At 35.7% G+C, this 23,814-nt stretch overlaps 1 protein-coding gene and 1 pseudogene across 1 annotated transcript in view; one reads left to right on the top strand and one right to left on the bottom strand.

Annotated features, from left to right (window-relative positions):
• Nucleotides 1-23,814, bottom strand: part of LOC120626503 (angiotensin-converting enzyme-like) — a 138,964-nt gene that overhangs the window by 91,909 nt on the left and 23,241 nt on the right. The window contains exons 2-3 of the mRNA XM_039894030.1: nt 4,123-4,344; nt 703-958 (exon numbers count right to left, since the gene is read on the bottom strand). Coding sequence (XP_039749964.1) covers nt 703-958; nt 4,123-4,344 — 478 coding nt within the window. The remainder of the gene's footprint in view (nt 1-702; nt 959-4,122; nt 4,345-23,814) is intronic.
• Nucleotides 10,408-11,112, top strand: LOC120626240 (annotated as a pseudogene).

Raw genomic sequence — 23,814 nt, 5'->3', positions numbered from 1 at the left:
TATTCATTGTTTAGCGAACATCTCCTGAGGATGCTGCGGTTTCAGAGCGGAAGTTTTGCCTTATTTATTAAAAACGCTGATCAATCACAGGTCATCATAGTTTTCACGCTAGTAATTGTAGGGCGCAAGAAGGTCTTTGTCATAGAAGCTACTGATTTCGCTGTATTCTTTATTTAAACGTTACTTGTTTATTCATCATAAGCCTTATGAACGTATCACAGATAGGAGAATAGCTTAAATTCACCACGCTGCTCTAATACTAGTCTGTAATTTGACAAGGTACGCAAAGTTCTACAGGATACAACTATTGACAATGTTTTAGTCAAAACTGTAGCTGTTGTGTGATTTAATTTCGTCTTTCTTATTATCCTAACCTTATGTATACTTCTATTTGGACGGCTGCTTTTCGAGTCCAAGGCCGTGGGTTCGATTCCCACAACTGGAAAATGCTTGAGTGATGAACATTAATGTTTTTCATTGTCTGGGTGTTTATCTGAATATTATAATTATTTGAGTTTATAATCTGCATTAAAATATTCACCAGTTATGTAAGTACCCATAACACAAGCTACACTTACTTTGGGGCTTGATGGCGTTGTGTGTATTGTCGAAGTATATTTATTTATTATATACATATATAATAAAGCTGAAGAGTTTGTTTGATTGAACGCGCTAATTTCAGAAACTACTCCTATTACTTACCAGGCTCTAAGGCAAGATCACATTTGCTAGTGTTCTTATAATCACAGATCTTTGACGTAGCATAATTGGACTCCATTCCTGATACGCACTGCATCAGCAATTTATATTTATCGTCAGGCAACGCCGCCACGCCCAGCTGGCTGTACTTCTTGAACATCCTTCTCAGGGAGAAGTCTTGGAAATCTTGCCATCTGTACATTTTCGTTTCGCTCCACGCTTGTTTCTCCTGCTTTGAGAGTTCTAGTTGTACTTGTATCTGGAAAATGAATATATGTGTTATATTATCACCATCCCAGCCTATAATAATCGTCTGCTGACCTCTCCCAACGGAGGGTTTGCCAGGTTATGGCATACCCTCCTCCGAGGCCGCTGGGTCGAAGTGTTGGTGATCGCAAGACGTAGAGGTAGCAGCACAGATAACGCTGCTTGCTGCTCGTTCTCTGTATATATTTACTTATTCATCCATGGGAAAACGACGACCGGTGACAATTGTATACTGACCTACTGTCAGCATTATGTTATATATACAATCTTATAAACGAGATAAAAGTCAAACTTCAAAAATTTATTCAAATTCAAAATTCATTTATCGTCAAGTCTGTTTGTTTATAGTGACTCTACAGCTCCGGAAGGCACAGTCTATCTAGAAGAAGCTAGCAAGAAACTCATATAGTACCATAGATGGTACTTTTGGTACGTACGTCACATAAAAAATGTGTGCACGGTAGAGAGACGATGGCGATAAGGAGATTTGTAAGCCTAAAAAAAAGCTACGAATAAGCGTGCCGTGGCCTGAGAAAAAGTCCAAAACAAACTCAGTCGCTTGGTTTTTTTTGGCTTCACTGTCTCACATTTCGTTTAACACAAAACACTTAAAAAAAACAACTTAACAATATTCAAAGTTTAATACACTTTTAGTAATGAACTTTTTAAGAGACATGTACGAGTATGTCCAAGATTACATCTTGTTTACATCTTTCAATGCTTGAAATTATCAGAAAGAGAGAAGATGTACGGTAATTATTAAGAGATATTTTAGTATCTCTTTATACTATTTCATAAAGGTGGTTATGTGTTGGTATCGAAGAAGTGTATAAAAGACGGCCTTATCGCTTATCGTCATCGTGAAACTGCCAATCGAGAAAAACACCAAATACTATATTGGGTATATATCCTATGTATAAATAAATATATAAATATTAATATAAAAAAGCAAAGAAACAGACAGATTTTCAGATTTATAATATTAGTATGGATTAACTAACAGTTGTAGTATGTAACCTAAGTCCGATAACCGCGTGGTGGAACAGCGTGTTGGGTCTAAGCTCTACATCCCTCTATGGCGCCCTATGCTCAGCTAATGTAGATTACTTAGACTCACGATACATACCAACTATATTTAAACAGTAAATAAAAACAGAACACTAGGTTATCAACTAAGCCTAATCTGGTTTAGAATGAGCAGGATACCTATTAAAAACAACTAAACCAGATTGCCCATTTTTCTCAAATTACCGTGATTACTGTAACATGCAATTATTCTCGAATAGGTATTGGAGTATCTACTCTATTTATAGTTCTCTGTGTTCAGGGGTGTGCAATCCATACAAACATAAAAGCATCGCCTGGCCTATAAAAGTTCACAGCTGGACTAAAGGCCTCTCCCAAAGGCCGTCCCCATAATCACCAATGCTTGGCAGACGGGTTGTCGACCGCAGTAGATAGTAATAGTAGCACAGAGGACGATGCTTGTTCTCCGTTACATTCCCTTAGTCGCCTCGTACGATACCCGAGGGAAGAGCATGGTATATTTGTTCTCAAACTACTGTAGCGGATATGGTGACCTTGAATTTAATCATATGAACCTATTATCGGCCTACTACAGGGCCTCCTTCTTCAATGAGAAGGGGTTAAGGCCGTAGTCCACCACGCTAGCCCAGTGCGGGTTAGTGGACTATTTTTTAATTATAATGAGTTTAATGCTATAAACTCTTCCATAAAATTCCGGAATAATATTAAGAGAGACTATGCGTTAAAGGGAAATGTTGTTAACCCCTTTTTAACAGAAAGGTATTTATTCGGATACTCATGGAGACTAACGGACTATACGTTAAAAGAAAATGTTGTTAACCCCTTTTTAAAAGAAAGGTATTAATTACAAAAACAAAAACACTGCCAAGGTAGGTTGAAGGTTGGCCTTAAAACATAAGTTTTAAGAAATTATGCGCAAGCCGATTCGACCAGTTTGTCTTCAAGTTTGAAGAAGACCCCAAAAAAGTGGGGCAGCTCTATTCTGATGCTTCACAGGTAGGCAACTTCACCTCTGCACGGCATAGATAGGAAACAAAAATTATATGCCCTCTTAGGTATAAATTGGGAAGGGAAAAAGTTAACGTGTCTATCTGCCAAAGAAAGGCAACAGGGAATAGGAGAAGATTATCCCCGTTTATTATTACACGCACAAAATTAAGAACGCTTAAATACCGTACGTACCAGTAGCGTGCATATATTTTATACCAGAGATTTCTTAATTTTATGTCATCTGCATACCCTGTGCATGGTTTGCAGATGACATAAAATGAAGAAAATCTCTAGTATAAATACTTAAGGGTAAACTCTAACAACGCCTATCCTTAAGTTTTTATAACTCGTACTGAGATTTTCTTCATTTTACGCCATCTGCGTACCATGTGCATACCCTCTATGCACGTCACTGGTACGTACCTACACGACTAATTTTAAAGCATCAAAAACCACTCCACTTGAGTAGTGTTTCTCGAATAAGGGTTTCGTCCCTTCCTACCATTTAATAGTTGACAGTAATTATTTCACCTATAATATTCTAAATGTTTACCATAAATGGGAAAAAAATTGTGAGCTAGCAACATGCCGCAGGTGTGAAGTGAGCCGTGCGAGGCGTTTTCACTGTTTTTGGACACAATGCACTGCATACGATAATGGCTGAATGAGGGTTCTGTATGTTCTTAACTCTGCGATTATACGTATATTATCTGGATAAAATAAATAAATATACTACGACAATACACACATCGCCATCTAGCCCCAAAGTAAGCGTAGCTTGTGTTATGGGTACTAAGATAGCTGATGAATTTTTTTTTACGAATATAATACCCATAAATACTCATAATATACAAATAAACACCCAGACACTGAAAAACATTTATCTTCATCACACAAACATTTTACACTTGTGGGAATCGAACCCACGACCTTGGACTCAGAAAGCAGGGTCGCTGCCCACGGCGCCACGCGGCCGTCATGGATATTATTTCCTCTTGTGCGTGGAGAGTTGAGAAAGCAGGATGGAAAGATGTGTCCTGCTAATGCTGGGGAGAGAGGAATTTGCCCACCACATTCTTTAAAGGCTGGAGATTGTGGTGATGATAATCTTCAGCATACCCGTCTCTCTTCGTTTGCTTCAGTGATGTTAGAGGTATACGCCCATTCGGCCAGGCTGGCCGCGTTCTTGCGTGCGCCAGCTCGGCGGTCTAGATGTGCGATGTACTCGCGGCCCTCCTGCTCCAGAGCCTCCAGGTCGGGGTCGCGGCCCTGCGTGGCCACCACGAACACGGCGACGATGGCCGCCAGCAGCACCGCGCCGCCGCCGATCTTCAACATCGTCTGGGGGACAAACAAGCCGATTACAAATAAACTCAATAACCATAGTTTCGGTATCAGCTAAAATGCTGGTACCGACCGCAGTTTCGGTTCTGACCTAAAAATTGGTCGAAATTTCGGTATGGTTGAAAATAGCGAACAGTTTTAGTATTGAGTACTGCAGGATTGATTTCACTGCTAATATTACTTTTATAGAAACCCTAGCGATATTTCCAATTTTAAGGACTATTTATTAACTATTTTCGAAGAATTTTAATAGAAATTATTGTTAAAAATTAAAGAATAATATAATTTATAAGTTGATAAAATGGGACGAAACACTCAAGTATCGTTGTGCGTGAATAAGAAGTTTATGGAGCTTACTAGGTAAAGAGAGATTAAAAACACTTACTAAACCAAAGTTTGACCTAAGCATGTAGTGAGACAGGATTTTATGACCGGCGTTTTTCTTCTCTTCACTGTGTAGAGTAGTTTTTTCATAACCAGCGAATAACATAATGAACATTTATAGAGTAGAGCGGTGATAGCCCAGTGTGTAGGACTTCAGACTTTCGGGGAGGCGAGTTCGAATCCCAGCACGCACCACTAACCTTTCTAAATCATGTGCGTTTTAAGCACTTAAAATATCAAGCCTAAAGGGTAGACCAGCATATATTAATGTCCCGACTGTACCTGTTACTGTACCGTACCTATCATCATCATATCAACCCATTACGGGCTCACTACACGGCACGGGTCTCCTCCCACAATGAGAAGGGGTTAAGCTCGTAATCCACCACGCTGGCCCAGTGCGGATTGGTGGACTTCACACACCTCTGAGAACATTATGGAGAACTCCCCGGTATGCAGGTTTCCTCACAATGTTTTCCTTCACCGTTGAAGTAAGTGATATTTTAACTGCTGCGTTTTAGTACATGATTTAGAAAGGTTAGTGGTGCGTGCTGGGAATCGAACTCGCCTCCCCGAAAGTCGAAGTCCCACACACTGGGCTACCACCGCTCGATAACTGTACCTATAGAGTACATATAAATGTTCATTATGTTATTCGCTGGTCATGAAAAAACTACTCTACACAGTGAAGAGAAGAAAAATGCCGGTCTTAAAATCCTGTCTCATTACATGCTTAGGTCCAACGTTGGTTTAGTAAGTGTTTTTAATCTCTCTTTACCTAGTAAGCTCCAAAAACTTCTTATTCAACCACAACGATACTTGAACGTTTATAGAGTCGCCAAAAGTTTTTGTATACCAACCCAAAAATATAATGTTATGTAAAATAATCAAGAAATTATGACAAAATAAATAAAAATATGACACTGATCAAAGCTATTTAATGTGATTTATCTTTCAAAAACGCTTTAATATTATAGGAAAAAGTTTTCATATACAGCAATAACTTTTGTAAACTGCAATAGTAATATTTTTTATTGAAGCGTGTTGCATTTGTAAATGATTATGGGAGGATTTTTATAGTACAGAATTCAGGTTTCAATGAACATTTCACGTGATATTAATATATGCTCCGTAATATTGGAAGCCAAGTTCAACATAAACACAACAACCTCGGTAAGTTAACTCAGTGCGTAGATTACGGACATACTGAAACATACGAGTGGATACTAAGGGCTGACGCACCCGAGATGCTGCTGGCACCATTTAATTAACCACACTGGGCTGTTGCTCGCCTGTCGAACGTAAACCACTAATTTATAAGATTAAATAAAATAAATAAATAAATATACTACGACAATACACACATCGCCGTCTAGCCCCAAAGTAAGCGTAGCTTGTGTTATGGGTACTGAGATAGCTGATGAATATTTTATTATGAATATTATACACATAAATACTTATAATACATGAATATTTTTGAGTGTCTGGGTGTTTATCTGTAATAAACACCCAGACACTGAAAAATATTCATGTTAATCACACAAACATTTTCCAGTTGTGGGAATCGAAACCACGACCTTGGACTCAGAAAGCAGGGTCGCTTCCCACCGCGACACTCGGCCGTAGCCTTACTTTTTCGGGGACCAAATTCGATCCCTGGCAAGCACATCTAACTTTACTTGCTTCAACAGTGCAGAAATCTTAATATATATAAATCTCTTGTCACGATGTTTGTCCGCGATGGACTCCTAAACTACATAACCGATTTTAAATTAAATTGGCACACCGTGAGCAGTCTGTTCCAACTTAAGAGATAGGATAGTTTAGATTTTTAATTATAGTCGCAATTTTATTTTATTGCAAATAATTTTTCTATAATTAATTGACAGTCACATGTTATATACATATAATACTACTATACTAATTTAAGGCTTAGCGATACTGAATGCTTTAAAAACAAAATCAAACGCAGACGAAGTCGCGGGCAACAGCTAGTATATTGTATATTGCTTGCGTGATTCTGAGACTTGTGTCCTGTTTCGTAGACCGGTAATAGGTTAATGAAATTTGGAAAACCCAAAAGTGCACGACTCATTAATAAATTAACTATCCAATTATTTGTCAATAAATAACGAAAAAAAAACACATGAGTCGTGCAAAATAAAATTAAAAAAAAAAAAATTTAAATCAGCTGTACTAGGAAAGTGATGCACAGGCGCCCCTGGTGGAATAAAATGTACATAATATCTATAGATATAGATATATCACCATCCATGTTAATTTCATATGGATATATATAGATTTATCCATGTAAAATTAACATGGATGGATATATATAGATATAGTCTTGCAGTTTTCGTTTTTTATTTTATTAATTGCAATTAAACTACACTGAATTAATTAATCATTCGCATTCAGTGACCTACAATCGTCGATTAGAATTTAAAAAAAAAAATTTAACTCAAATAATGGATTTTTTCACAAGTTAGAGTGTTTTCGGGTTTCACACATGACGGACAGGAAAATTTTTTGACCTATTTTGGTGTTTTTTTCCAATTCTATTGCAGTAAATCAATTTTTTAAAAGTATGGAATTAATCTCCATTAAATTATCTCGACAATAGTATGCAAAATATCTTGATTCCGTGAACTAAAAAGGCTATAATAATAAAAATAGCCGCCGAAATGAGGCGAAAACATTTTTGATCGTAAAGCACTCTCTGATGCTTCGCATCATGAGTCGTGCAACAGTGATGGTGAGAAGGAAATAATAAAACAAACTTATCCAAAACTTAAACGCGCATCGCTGTGAGCAATAGACACTCCACTGCACCAAAGGCGGACTCAGTTACAATAACTAAGATGCCGTTTCTATAGTTTAGAGAGAAATTGAAATTGAAACTTTCGTAAGACCTCTGGTGTTGTATAGATCAGATTGTTCGGCAGTAAAAGGAACGTATAAAAAGAGAGTCCACAAGACCAAAATGCGAATGATAAGATGTTTATGTGATGTGCCAAGAGCGGACAAGAAAAGGAATTAAAGTAGCACCACCAAAAGTAGTACTAGCCTAGCCTATTCTACTCTTCTTTTGTCCTAATTTCTAAGGTTGCCTGGCAGAGATCGCTATTAAGCGATAAGGCCGCCTCATGTATTCTACTTCTTTCTTCATGTTTCTGTTTTTTATTTTATGTTGGTATTTGTTAATGTTGTGGTATACAAATAAAGAGTTAAAAAAATAATAAACATCTATTTGGAAGGTCAAGAATAGAATTTATATTGCAAAAAGGACTATAACTGTGCTGCAGAGACATTCCAGCACCTTTAGAACCCAACTCGTAACCAGAAAATTTATTATAATTGGACATGTCATGCGGAACACCGGAAAGTATGAACTTCTTCAACTTATCATACAAGGTAATGTGGCATGGCGTGACCGTAGAACCACTCTATCGACAAAATGCTGCTAAGCGGTTAAGCGTTCCGGTACGATGTCGCGTAGAAGCCGATTAGGAGGTGTGGTATGGGTTTAATATAACCGCCATGCTCCCTTACAGTGCCGACAGTGCACACGCGTTTCCACAAGGCGAAGTTCTATAAGCTCTCGATTACAGTGCAAGCTATTGAATAGTTGAATGCGCCAACCCACTAAATGTACGACAGGCAACATCGCTTGGTTTTTTTAGAAACGCGGTAAAAGCATATTATCTTGTTCATTTATTATTTAAGACTTTTAGATACATATATAGAAAGTCTTTATTGCACATACAGAAAAAAAAAACAGAAGGTAAATTAATATATAAGCGCAAAGGCGGCCTTATCGCTTGAAACGATCTCCTCCAGACAACCTTTGGTTGATGAAGCATGTTTGGTACGGAAAACGGGATAGTGCAACATTAATTTTAAAAATAAATAATTGATATAGCAACCAATACTACATAATATATAGATAAATCATAAATATTTTTGTCTTTATTTACTACCTAGTAGCTAGTGGGACTTTTAGTACCTAGTTAATTTTTTTTTATTATGGACATGTTCTTAAGTATTATTGTATTATTATTATGTATCATATTATTCGTATTTGTGCAATTTTGTTTATGTATTTATATTAAGCTACATGTTTGAATGTGGGTTTATAATAATACATCAAACGATCGGTCTCGCTCACGCTGCCCTAATCCTAATGTTGCCTGGCGAGATCGCTACTAAGTGATAAGGCCGCGTTTTAAATTCTACTTCCATCTTTGTATTTCTATTCTTCTTTTATTTCTAACCATATAATGGTGTTCAAATAAAGAGTTAAATAGTAATTACAAAAGATAAGCCTCGCAGACGCACAAGTGGAAATAATATCCAAATAATATATGTGTAAATAATAAACGGGGGTAAACTTCTCCTATTCCATATTCCTGTTCTTTAGCACGTGGACACGTTTATTATATGCCTTGTCAGGGGATATAATCGGGTAATTTTTGTCTCCTGCCCGTGCTAGCCCTGCAGGTGAGATTTCAGTCAAGGGCTAGCCCTTGTAGATGAAATAACAAAATAACTTTATGTATGCTTAAGACTAGAACAAAAGGCGGTAAAGACGACATAGACCTTGTAAAGTGGTCGCGGTTCGGCGCACACCAGCGACTCTGCATGGGTTTAGATCAGAGATATCGCAGTACTGTCGGTACCCCATACCTACGGTATGAGCATACGCAATTGTTCACCAACAAAGCTTAGGATAATGTAAATAAACTGCTATGTAATATTGTGTTAACATAATGACTATTTTCAGATGGTTGATAAAATTGATTAGAATTTTAACAAATCCTTAATACTTATAAATGCTGTTCGTTTGTTTGTCCTATCTTGGCTACTTCTTATATAAGCGCGGGCGAAGAACGCGGGCAACCACTAGAAAAGTCTATGTCAAAAGTCAAAAAAAATCCTTATTATAGTTTTTTTTTATAACTAACTAGCTGTTGCCCGCGACTTGGTCTGCGGTTGATTTTGTTTTTCGATCTGGCATTCAATTTCGTTGTAGTTCTACAAAAAATTAAAGTATTCAGTATCGCTAAGCCTGAAATGAGGGGTTTGCTGCTGTCCGCTGAGGAGTTCTGTCCTCTATCTCCAACCACATTCATCAGATCTACACAAAGTTTGGGTAAAATTAAACACATTAAAACCTCTATAGTACAAAAATAATTATTTAAATCGGTTATAATTTGTCGGAGTTATGGTGGTAAAATCGTCAAACACTTTCATGCCCTCTCCCAATGGAACCGAGCTTAATGTCCGGGATAAAAAGTATCCTATATTACTTCTAACACTACTAAAAATATGTGTAAAAAGCTTCATGAGGATCGGTTAAGTCGTTTTTGCGTGAAAGCGTAACAAACAAACTTACATTGACATTTATAATATTAGTAGGGATAGGGATAGGGATATGGATAGGAATAGGGATAGGGATAATCGATGGACCTAGTAAATAGACCACCAGTAGGAAAGTGGAAAACTATGGCCTTTTAACAGAGCCACACTTTATATAGCATTTAAGAAACGCATCGTGCAAAGAGGCAACACTTTGCAGGATGTGTCCAACGTTCTCAGACGTCAGATGGAAAGCCTCAAGTGCCTATAATTACACCAGCAACCACGCCCTTTAGACTAGAGCCCAGCACAGCAAGAATGCTGCTAAGCGGCAGAAATAAACATAGTGGCAGAACTTCCCCGGACGAGCTCTGTCATAAAAAGCTCTCCTACTACTAGAATGCTAAGTATTCCAGCGAATAAAAAAACAAGGCCCAGAGATGGCACTTATAATGCATACATGATAGTATAATAAGAAATAAATTGAGGAAATTATAATAGTTTATGTCAAGGGATGTGTCCTCTTTTCTTTTGTCAAAATAGGCGGAAGGTAGTGTATCAGGATGTTGGGTATGAGTACCTGTTCAAAGAAGGTGTTATGATAGCGAAGAAGGACTACCATACACCCTGATCTTGAGAAGATTCCTAACCTCCAAGTTATTAAAGCTATGATGTCTTTAAAATCGAGTGGTTATGTGAAGGAACAGTTTGCGTGGAGGCATTTTTACTGGTACCTCATAAATGAAGGTATCAAATACCTGAGGATCTTCCTTCATTGGCCACCAACTCTAAAGAGATCAGTACGCACAGAGACAGTCAAGCGTGGCACTGTCGGTCGCCCTGATGCCCAAGCTCGCTCAGCGGAAGACCGATCAGCGTATCGTCGTGCCCCAACTACTCCAGATGCTGGAGGTCATGATAAGAAAGCTGACGTATGACCAGGATCAGCTGGTGTTGAATATAGAGAAGGATTTGGACGTGGAAGGCCTGCACCTTAATTAAGCAAAATAAATGTAATAATTGATGTCAGCAGCGATAGCGCAGTGGGTAGGAGCTCGACTTCACTTTAGGGGGACCGGGTTCGAATCACAGCACGCACCTCTAACTTTTCTAAGTTATGTGCATTTTAAGTAATTAAAAAAATCACTTGCTTCGACTGTGTGTGTTGGCGGGGTATTAACCATCTCTTGACAAAAATAGCATAGTATGTCCTACGCAGTTTATATTCAAATATACCTATTTAATTAAAAATATATCGTGCCTGCCATTAATAAGAAATGGATTTGATGCGCCACTAATGTAAATACGTTTAAGTTACGCTTGTCATAAAATGTTGTTTATTTGAGGAATAAGTAAAATAATTCCGAGTATAAATATTTATTTAGATTTCTTTCAGTTATGTTATATACTATACTAGCTGTTGCCTGCGACTTCGTCCGATTTTGATTTGCCCTGAAGTTAGAAGAAATCCTGGGAACGCCTAAGCCTATCTCACTTAGAACCTCAAAACCAGTTCCATGATTTATATCATTATTCGATTCATATTATTATTCGAAATATTTCACTCATGATACATCACTACACTAGTGCCGAAATATCCTGTAAAACATAAATTAGTATCATAAATTAATCTCTATTCATAAAGAGTTCAGTTTGCTGATAAAAGCTCTAGATTGCATCTTTACCATATTTACATAATAAAAAACTCAAAGGCGACTTAAACCGGTCCGAGGGGATTAACAACTTTGCCCGGTTAGGTATGTCGATTTAATGTCGATGTTCTAACAACGAGCCACTTCAACGGTTTTTGTTTTTATTGTTGAGATAAGGATGCTGTATGCAAAAAGGGCAATAAAAATAGATAAGGTATGTCCTACACGGAATCATAGCTATATCCAAGCCAACTCAATTAACTCTTGGTACTAAAAGATTAATTATCATCATCTTAATTAACCCATCACCGGTAGACTGCAAAGGACGGGTTTTGGTCTCAGGGAACGGTTTAGGCCGTAGTCCAAGTGCGAATTGGTAAACTTCACCCTGTTTTCCCTTGCGGAATTCCATGATATATTATGAAAATGCTTAATCTTCCCTTTTTTATTTGAGAACACTAACGCAAACTCTGAGGCATGCTCAGTTTCCTCACGATGTATTTATTTATCGTTAAAGCAAGTGATATTTTCATTGATTTAATTAAAAACGATCATAACGCCGAAAAGTTGAAGGTGCATATCGGGTATCGAACTCTGACTGTGAAAGGTTATTACAGGCTACTAGCTAGCCCAGAAAGTTAATCTGTTGGACACAGCTTATTACGGCAAATACTACGACAATACACACATCGCGATCCACCCCTAAAGTAAGCATATCTTGTGTTAAGGGTTCTAAGATGATCGATGAATATTTTTATAAAAATATACAAAAATAAAAATATCGCTGAAAAATAATTCATTTTCATCACACAAAAGTTTTCCAGTCGTGGGAATTGAATCCGCAGCCCTGGACTTAGAAGTAGAGTCGCTGCCCACTGCGCCCGCGGAAATCGTCAGTCATATAAAAAATTCTACGCAGTATTTGCAGGTGCTGGTACACCGCGAAATCTGTCACTAGACTTTTGTAGCATAGCTTTGAGTGTGCGCGAAGATTTAATGCATGGCACCATACTTTCATTACAAGAACCAGTTCGGGGAGTCTAGTTGAAGACGTAAGATATGACAGGTTTTGAGTCATCCAGCTAGACGTGATGAAACCGTTCAGGAATTTATTTGCACGCTATTTTTGTTCAGTACAAGAGTTTACCACTATTTCCCCAAGTAAGGAAGAATGAAGATAAAACTGTTACTATTTATGTATATAAATGTATAAGAAACTTCGACTAACGTACATTGAATTGGTGAGATTACAGTCAAGGGTTAACCTGTCATGGCATAAATAAAAGCTAACGTACTTGTAGTGTGCCACTTACAAGCGACATGGTCTGACGTAGTGTTTGTATACTTGTTGGGAAGCTACCATAAACAACAAAGATAATACAAACACTATAGTAAACACTAGTACTAAAAACGGTTCCCTTAGAATTTAAAAAAACACAGACGATTTCCCGTAGGCGTATGACGCCTATTGTTTACAACTTGGTAATTATGTGACATTGGCACTAGTACGATCGCGCCTTGATTCGTAAAGTATGGCTATATTAAGCTTCAACCTAGACATTCTCACTAGGTCGCGGGTAAACAGGTAAATGTATCAATTTATCTTGCTGGTATTGAGATAATCTACACTAAAAGAAAATTATGTGAAGGTGACGTTAACGAAATCAATAAAATAACTACTAATATAAATGCAAAAGTATGTTTGTTTGTTCTTTCTTTACGCTCTAACTAAGCAACTAATCAACTTGATTGTTGTTGAAAGTCCTTTCAACAAAGGAGAGTAACGTAATTTTTTTTTATCTCAGCACTGCTAGCATGGGCTGGAGAAAATTATATCCCTAGGGAAAGGATTAAAATGTATCGTCTCCCACAGCCCTATCAACTCTTAAAGCATGGCCCACAAGTGGAAATGAAAACCTTATAATATATATGTAATAATAAACAGGAGTAAACTTCTAAAATTCCATGTCCCCGTGCTTTACCAGATGGACACGTTAATTATATCCCTGTCAAGGAATATATTTGGGAATATAATTTTTGAAATATAAATTTTGGGTACCAGCAAAAAGGTTGGCTGTCTTCTCAAACAATTCATTTTGTATGGCTATTACTTTGTACAATAAACTTCCGGACTGTCACAAAAATCTACCACTAGGAAAATTCAAGCGAGCAATTTTTGATACTCTCAACAAAAATAACTATTATAGTGTAAAAGAATACCTTAGTGACAGCAATATACCTACTTAGTTTACTTTTCTAACTGTATAACAACATTTGTAATTGTATTATTTGCTTAATTAATTTAAAATGACAATATATTAAAGAACGCGGGCTAAAGCTAGTAGTGAATAATGATAACAAGGCTTATGCTACATCAGTCTTATTCAGTAGAACAATCGTTATCGTCATTCATTTCAACCCATCACAAGGAGAAGGGGTTAAGGCCGTAGTCCACCACGCTGGCCCAGTGCAGATTGGTGGACTTCACACACCTTTGAGAACGTTGTCGAGAACTCTCAGGCATGCAGATTTCCTCACCATGTTGCAAGTTAAACTAGTGATATTTTAATTGCTTAAAAACCGCAGTTAACTTAGAAAAGTTGTGCGTTCTGGGGTCCGAAATCGGCCCCACGAAAGTGGAGTCGACATCCTACCCACTGGGCTATAATTTATTTAAACTAGCTGACCCGTGCAACTTCAAATTCTAAATCCAAAATTTATTTATTCATGTTGGCCTATCACAGGCACTTATGAAGCGTTCACACATAAATGTTTACATAATTATAAGGGGATGGTGATAACTTCGTTCGCCACCTTTAACCTAAAGCTACGAGGGTGCCAAACGCGCCCTGGTCTAAGAAGAGCCCACAACAAACTTAGCCAGCTAAAATTTTTTTTTTGTTTTCACCATCTCACAGTAAATTTATATTCAGCTATGAAGCTAGAGCAATTCACGCCCAAGCTTTTTTATCGTTTAAGTAATTCTTAATATTACAATAGGGTTTTTCTGTAAGTTGCATCGTTGCACTAAATCGGTTATTTCCGGAAAACACAAATAAAACGACATTTTCTAAAAATGAATCCTAGCTAAATAGATTTATTGACCGCCGAAACCCCCTTTATACTAAATTTCATGAAAATCTTTGGAGCCGATTCCGAGATATACAAGAATTGCTCGTTTAAAGATATAAGATTACTTTGTTCTTTTTACAAAATGGCAAATTGATACAATTAAGCAAATAAAGATTAGAATTTGATTTTGATTTTGAATAAGTATCTAGAAGTGAAAATAGTGCCATGAATTTGAAATTGAATAAGTATCTCATTAGTTTTAAAGGGAAAATGGTACAAATTCTTCTGTAAACAAATATCTAAACGAAACTGATTTGATAGGCCTAGACTTTTAAGAATGTTACTACTGTTACATTTCATTATATAAAAATACTCCATCCAAGCAATCTTTTTATCATTACCTCTTAGAATAATTTTTTTTTTAAATTGTTAAGAAAATAATTAAAAAATTAAGAAAATCTCTTTTTATTTGGTTTATTCGCACTTGTTTGTAATATTTTTAAAACATTCAAAGTAATAAAAATTATTAGACAATATTCGACAAGATTGTTTACATTATAAGACAAGTCAGAGTTAAATATTTAGGAAGATAAGTATACATTTTTTTATGATTATTTAAATGACCGACGGATACCATTTCGTTAGCGAAAATGAAGTGGGTATGTGGCTTGGGCTTACACCCGCTAAAAACTAGTTATGTTCCTCGATGGACCTATGGTAGAAAGTACGGTACTCTTGGGATTGTTATATTGGGATACAGCCATATTTTTTCCAGCGATAGAATCATTGTCTTACCCTCATCTCACCATAACCATGTAATACGATTAATATTCGACTTGTTAAATATTAATCTTGTGACAATAATCAATTTTATAATTTTTTTAGATGATTTGAACCTGCGATTCGCTTTTTTGAGCCTGAGAGACGCAAGTTCAAATCCTATCGGTTCTTAAATTCTATATGCATTTAAAAAATATATTAATTTGGTATTTCCTCCAAGTAAAAGCACTTTAATAAAATTATAAACTTATGACAATAATATTAATAAATAAATTTAATAGGTCGGACTTCAAATTCAAACAGTTTTTGACTCTTAAAAATTGTAATCGTATGTGAAATGGATACAGTTTTCTTTTTTTAGTTTTCCTAATCCTAAGGTTGCCTGGTAGAGAGCTACTTAGCGATAAGGTCGCCTTTTGTATCCTACTTCTTCAAGTGACGTAATTGTAGAGAGGCTGAAGAGCTGTACGATCAATATATTATAAACTTAAATCAAGCGAACCCCTCCGTATGAAGTTTAAAGAAATAGGTATTCTTATTGTAGCTTCACAATATATTTATAATAATATACTATTTGTAAGACAACAAATTAGTTTATATAAACAAAAATAATAGATATAAACAGTCTACTTACAAGAAATGGTCATATATAAGTGTCATCTGCATATCGTCTGGGAAAGGTACAGATGTCATTTGTGGGATTAGTATACGCTTTTATAATATGATTCCTAAGGTAATTTTGGACCTTACAATGCGTATGTTAAAACACATTTATAACAGCAAGGCTACGATACAATTGATGAATTTCCTAATGACAACGTTGCTTGACAGCATCCGGTGCTTTCATCTCTCACAAGACTGAAAAATGAATGTTAAAATGAAAAATGTAAAGTGTAAACAGTTGATGTTGAAATAGAGTAACTGCTGGGTTTCTTGCCGGCTTCTTCCCGGTAGAATCTGTCTTCCGAAACAGTGGTAGAGTCACTACAAACAGACAGACTTGACGTTTCAAAAGTGCTTATATTAGGCCTACTTGAAATAAATGAATTTTTAATTTTAATTTGACTAATGAATTTTACTTTATAAAGAGTATAAATAAATAAAAATAAATATTGAGTGGTGTTTGTGAATAACCGAAGATAATAAATTATACTATGCAGAACTAACCATGCTACGTAATATAATATTTTTGAATTTAAAAATCAGTCCTAAGTTACAGGAAATAAAATGTGTCATTTTGCGAATATTAATGTAGATTTATGCGTTGTAATCGGTAAATTACAATTTTAAATTGAAACGTACCTATAACGCGTGCATTACTAATAAATTCCTAGGTAATTGAATGGTTTATGCGAAAACTATAGCTAATGTTAATTGTATCATATTAAAGTTACACATTTAGCGAAAATATTATCAACCTCTTTATTTTATCTTAGGAACTCAAATATTTACAATTTCCATAGAGAAAGTACGACGAAAAGCGTTTAAAGACTTACTACTTAACAATTAAATATTACGTACTCAGCCCACGTACAGAATTTTTTAAATATAGAAATAGTTACAGAAAAAAATGATAAAACCAATAAAATTATCATGAAACTTACCAATAGAGAAACTCGCACGAAAAAAAATTAATTGTAAATTTAAAAATTGAATTGTCAAAATCGTATTGCGTCTGTTTCGAACTTTCGAAATTGGAACGGCCAGTCGCCGACTTCGACCGGCCGATGACTGAACGCGAACGCAGCCTTGCTACCACTCACACATGTTCCAGTGTACAGTAAAACAAACAAAGTGAATACTAAATACACACACACGAAATTAAACTTTAATTTAAGTTAGATAGGAAATAATCTTGCATGAATAATTGTGAGCTTGGGTCATGGGTTGAGGATTAGGAATGTAAGATCACGGATTTAATTGGTTTTCAATTGCAGATGCTTGATTGTTTATTTTTGTTTTTTTTCGTTTAGGAATGATACTTTTATCATTGGCTGACTTTAACTACTGTTACTAAACTTGAGTGAATCTGCGGATATTTTTCGATGAATAAATTATAGCTGAAGGAACACTCCCAAACATTATTTTCTGGATAAAGGTTAAATATGGTTAAACATTGACTTTTTTTTTACTAAATCCTAAGTTAATTTATATTCCATACGACACACCCATTCCGTAACAACGCTTTCCCAGACTGTGTTGGCCCCGTCTTTTTTACAATAATCAATGACAAATTAGTGATAAATTGTTTACAATAATATATAGGTACCTTCTCAAAACGATTTTACGCATTATATTAATGAACAGCTTTTTTATTAATTGCCCGAATTCAAATCCAGCATCCTTTTCTACATACTTTTCGAAATATTAAGGAAGGCGCTGTGTGCATGCATCAAGGTTGAATTTTTTTTTTTAAAGAGTTATATCTTATACAATAAATAAAATAAACGATTCGTAGAATGATCATGGTGTTTGGAAATCCTTAAAAAAGACATAGATACAGCAGTGGACGTCCAGAAATTGGTTATTTTATTAATTGATAATTATTAATCCACAAGTGTGATACCATTTACATACATACACTGGGTACAGTCGTACACATAATTTAAATTAAAAAAAAACTTTTATTCAAGTGGCATATCACAGGCACTTATTCGTTCATATACATATATCTTTCTCATCACACAACTGGAAAATGTTTGTGTGATGAGCATGAATGTTTTTCAGTGTCTTGGTGTTTATCTGTATATTAAAAAGTATTTATGTGTATTATATTCGTAAAAAAAATATTCATCACCTAACTTAGTACCCATAACCCAAGCTACGCTTACTTTGGGGCTAGATGGCGATGTGTGTATTGTCGTAATATATATATATATATATATATTTTATATCTTTCGTTTACTTAAAACTAAAGCTTGGAGGGTTCCCAGCGCGCCCTGGCTTTCCAAACTTCCAAAGTTCTGTTCGTGTCTATAAACCTGAGGCTCGGGTGCTAAGACTCATGTACCTGCAATTTTGCCGACGACTTTGCCCTTCAGTTTGGAATTCGCAATGCTACTTAGTGGCAGAAATAAGCATGGCGGTAGTACCCTTCCCCGAACGAGCACAGTCCCAAAAAGAGCAAGTTAATATTTTACTAATGCATTAATCACCGTTAAATTTGTATAAAAGCATTGCAGGAACTAATATTATATATTGTCTGCTGGGTCGTCAACATTTGCAACTGCTATCTGAGCGGTATAAGAGTAGATGCGTTGCTTTAGGGAATTTATTTTGTTAAAAGTAATTCGTAGTTGAAAGCTCTATCTGAATATAGAACTAATATAGTAAGTGAATCTGAGTCCATCCACACACTCCGTAACAAAATATCCTATTGCTGGGCACTAACCTTCCATCTCTTAGGAGAGCGGTTTATCGTTTAGACCATCCATGCTGCTTTTGTCTTGGTTGGTGGGCTAAACAATTAAAACATAAAAACCCACGACATAAACAAACCTCCGTACTCTCTGGTGGCCTAATACGTTTAAAATTACATTTAAAGTGCTCCTCAATGAGGTTAAAAAACTAAAACTATAAGTAACCTATGTAGTTCTTCAATGAACAAAAAGACGCTATTCTGATCGTATTTCTGACTAAATGATTCAGCTAAATGTTCGAGAAATTAGTTTTAATTTGTTATTTATTAAAATTTTGGAATAAAAATAAAAATACTAATCATAAATGTATTACGTAGATTTTACTGTTTTAATTAGATACTAATATAATTTTTGATCTTAACTAATATTACAAATGCGAAAATGTGTTTGTTTGTTTGTCCTTCCTTTACGTCTTAACAAAGAACCAACTGAATTTTGGAGTTGAAAAGACGAAGAGTAACAAATGCTCCAACCACCCACAGGATTAGTAATAAACCGTAATAAACTCCGACATAAAACGAGGGAAACGGCTAGTAAAATATTTAATTATATTTTTGATGCACAAAACGAACCTTAGAACGCCTCAAAATTGCAACGTTGAATACTGAAATCGAATCCATGTCACGATCTCAAGAATAAGAACACTAATTATTCAGAAGTTATTTAATCGTCTGTACATTCTGGCAATGACATAGATTTCAATAAACAAATAAACAAATGCGTGCCTGCATTTTAACGGTCGCAGCAAAATCAGGTTTTATACATCCAATATTACGTTTACAAACGATCCTGCAGATACTATCAATATGACTTGAATACCGGCAGTTTATATAAATAAAGAGTTTTAAATATGGGACGCCACAAAAAAAAAGACAAAACTTCATCATCATCATCATATCAACCGATTACCGGCCCACTTCAGGGCAAGGGTCTCCTGCCACAATGAGAAAGGGGTAAAGCCCGTAATCCATCACACGGTCCCCGTACGGATGAGTGACCGTGGAAACTGATGAATATCATCAGCATGGTCACCAAGCCGCACCAATCGGCTTCACTTGATTTTTCTAATACTGGAAGAGATCGCTACCAAGCGATAAGGCCGCCTTTTGTATCCTGCTTTTTGAGTGAGAGTATACCTTGGAGAACATTCTGGAGAACTCTCAGGCATGCAAGCTTCCTCACGATGCTTTCCTACACCGTTGAAGCAAAACATCGTGAGAAAACCTGCAATTTAAAAAGCACATACCTCCGAAAAGGTAGAGGTGCATGTCGGAAATAGAACTAGGACTTCCCAAAAGAGAGGCTGGAGGCCTAACTTCTAGGTTATTGAACACATCATCATCATCATGTCAACCAATGGACATCCACTGCTGAACATTGGTCTTTTGTAGGGAGTTCTAATTACCATGGTCTTGGCTTGTTCCAGCGGCTCCCAGCTACTTTCTTGATGTCATCCGTTCACCTCGTGGGCGGAGGGGGGTTTGGTCTACCAACGATGCGTTTACAGGTGCGAGGTTGCCCTTCCAACATATTGAGATCCCAAAACGTCCATCGATTCCCCGAGCTATGTGCCCCGTCCACTGCGATTATAGCTTCGCGACTCTTTGAGCTATGTCGGTAACTCTGGTTCTTCTACGGATTTCCTTATTCGTGATTTGATTTCGTGGAGAAACTACAAGCATAGCTCTCCCCATCGACCCTGAGTCTGCTTATGTGACCCATAGTAAACGAACACGTTTCAGAGCCATAAGTCATCACTGGCAACACGCACTGTTCGAAGACTTTGGTAAGACCAAAGTCTTCGTTCTCAGGAACTGAGATTAACATCATACACGTAGATTAAGATATTATTGTTTATTTATCAAAATATAAACGATAATGGACACGTTAGAGGTGTGGTGCGGGTGTGACAGCTTTGCAAATTACACAGACATGTAGGTAGATGGGTACGTTGACCTTAGCAAAGAGCACTGACCCGTTTGACCGTACTATCGACTTTTTTATTACTTTATGATACTAGGATAAGCACGTGCCTAAGGTAAACAGGGATCGTAATTTCAAAAGATAGGTATCTATACTAAACCAGCTTGAAAATTACATTAATAATAGTAATAGTTAAACTCTTTATTATTACACAAATAATAAAACAATACAGAATTATGAAATAATATAGGACGTAAGGCCGTTATCGCCAGGAGTGATCTCTTACAAGTAACCACTAAAGGTAGGGATAAAAAATATAAGTAAACTCTACTGTAACAGAGGTAAATTCGTCGTACAAGTAATACGAAGGTTATATACCTACCTAGGAAATATTTATTATTTTCTGTATTAGCTTCGGTTACCTTAAGTTTAATTTTGAATTTTGATTGGCAAAAAATTTCATGCAAATTCGAGACCATCGTTTTGCCCTCTGCAGGGATAAATTATTAAAAAATAGTAATGGACCGAGTAGCGAGTAGTAATAGCACAGTGTTATAACTCGGCAGTTTTATAATTACTCGTACTAAACCGAATAACTCATTTCAATGCAGAGTTATTCGGCTAAGCATGAGTCAGATAGAATGGGTAAAAGCTGCCAGTTTCTCTATTTAATTAAAAAAAGGTACTCAATTAGAGCAAATTTATTTTTTATTATTTAATTTATTGTATTTCTTCCTCAGCAGTCATAATAGGATTTTTTTTTAAGGTAACTTATTAGATAGAATGCTAATCCTTCTTTATGCATACGACAACAACCCTCTGTACGCCATTGTTAAAATCTACTGGTATACTAAGCTACGTATACAGATTGCGATCTGTATACTAGACTTGTTACGCTTGCATTTAAGACACTTGCGAGCTTATACGAGACGTGCTAAACTTGCATGAAACACTCCTAGTGACTAGTAAATGCGTAGTACTAGTCTTGCATAAAAGACATTTGTATACGAGACGTACTTAACTTGCATAAAAGACACCTAGTGGCCAGCATAAGAGAAGTACTAATCTTGCATAAAAGACACTTGGGACCGGTACACGAGACGTACGTACTAAACTTGCCTAAAAGACACATGAGACCGAAAGGAAGACCTAAAAGAAACGGGAGCAGAGTTATATACGCGAAATATCCACACGATTGTTTGCGTGAGTGAAATCATATAAAAAAATATAAACTTTTTACATTTCAAATTGAAAGTTTAAAAGATTTACAATACTATTCTGAATCTAAGTACAAAAGCGCCATCTTTCGTAAGACTTTATAACTACGTCGAAAATTCTGCACTAAATGCTTACAAACGTTTACAAAAGTATCTTTTTATCATTATTAAAATATTACCAGTCTAATGAACAGTCATTTTATTTCAGCTTAATGTTAGTAAGTTATGGAAGTGCAAGTTTTATTTAATTGAACAAATAATTTAACAAATAAGATTGAAGCGACATCAAGCGGGCAGTAGAAACAGCTATACTTCTCAGTTTACTGCCAAGATGGCGCTATTACGAGCAAAATTAAATCTAAAAATATAAGAATATTGAAATATGCTTTATTTATTTGCAATTAAATTATTATAATATTTATAATAATAAAAAGGGCCCCTAAAAATAAAATCCGAAAAATACTCCTAAAATGCCCCAATAGTATATCGATCCTCAAAACAGTAAAGTTTCCTTCCGGATTCTTCTACTGACATATAATCTGTTTTCCAAACCAGTGGTAGAGTCACAATCCTTGCTGATATTAAATCCTTGCTGAAATGGAAAAGTGTGTTTGGTTGTTTGTGCAAACTTCACAGCAAAGAATATTTGTATTTATATCCACACGATTGTTTGCGTGAGTGAAATCATATAAAAAAATATAAACTTTTTACATTTCAAATTGAAAGTTTAAAAGATTTACAATACTATTCTGAATCTAAGTACAAAAGCGCCATCTTTCGTAAGACTTTATAACTACGTCGAAAATTCTGCACTAAATGCTTACAAACGTTTACAAAAGTATCTTTTTATCATTATTAAAATATTACCAGTCTAATGAACAGTCATTTTATTTCAGCTTAATGTTAGTAAGTTATGGAAGTGCAAGTTTTATTTAATTGAACAAATAATTTAACAAATAAGATTGAAGCGACATCAAGCGCCTTATGGAACGCCTTGCCGTTAGATATCCGTGAGGCACAATCGATTGGGACCTTCAAGAAACTAGTGAAGGATCATTATTTGTCTCTTTCAGCCGAACAACGTTGAAGCGAATCATTTTAAGTGTGTAATTTGAATTATTTATGTATTTCATACTAATTGGGGATGTTATATGTAATATATTTATATAGATATTTATGTTATATATTTTATTTGTATTTATATATAATATATTTATATATATATTATAGTTATATTTATATATATATATATATTTTATTTATATTTATATATTTGTATAATTTTTAAATCTTATTTATTGCACCACCTACCTCTTTTCTACGTTTTTTCCTTTTACGCCATTGGTTGCCTGGAAGAAATCGCTATGTAGCGATAAGGCCACCAAATTGTACTCTCTTGATTGTATTTATATCTTTGTAACTACTTTTTGTTTCTTTGGTGTACAATAAAAGTGTATTCATTCATTCATTCATTCATTTATACAGGTAATTAGGTGTATTGGTAAAATTTATTTGTAGATAAGTACAAAATTGGGTATGTATGTAACCACTACCTAGGTATACACGTGAAATGTGAAAGTACTATAACTTCAACGAAGTTTATCCATGGCTTTATATTGCAAAAAAAATAAGGCCTTTTGAGCGGTTCTTACTATTTATTTA

This window comes from Pararge aegeria, chromosome 9 (assembly GCF_905163445.1).
Source record: "Pararge aegeria chromosome 9, ilParAegt1.1, whole genome shotgun sequence".
NCBI classification, from domain to species: Eukaryota; Metazoa; Arthropoda; class Insecta; order Lepidoptera; family Nymphalidae; genus Pararge; species Pararge aegeria.
This window is presented reverse-complemented; position numbering and strand designations above follow the sequence as displayed.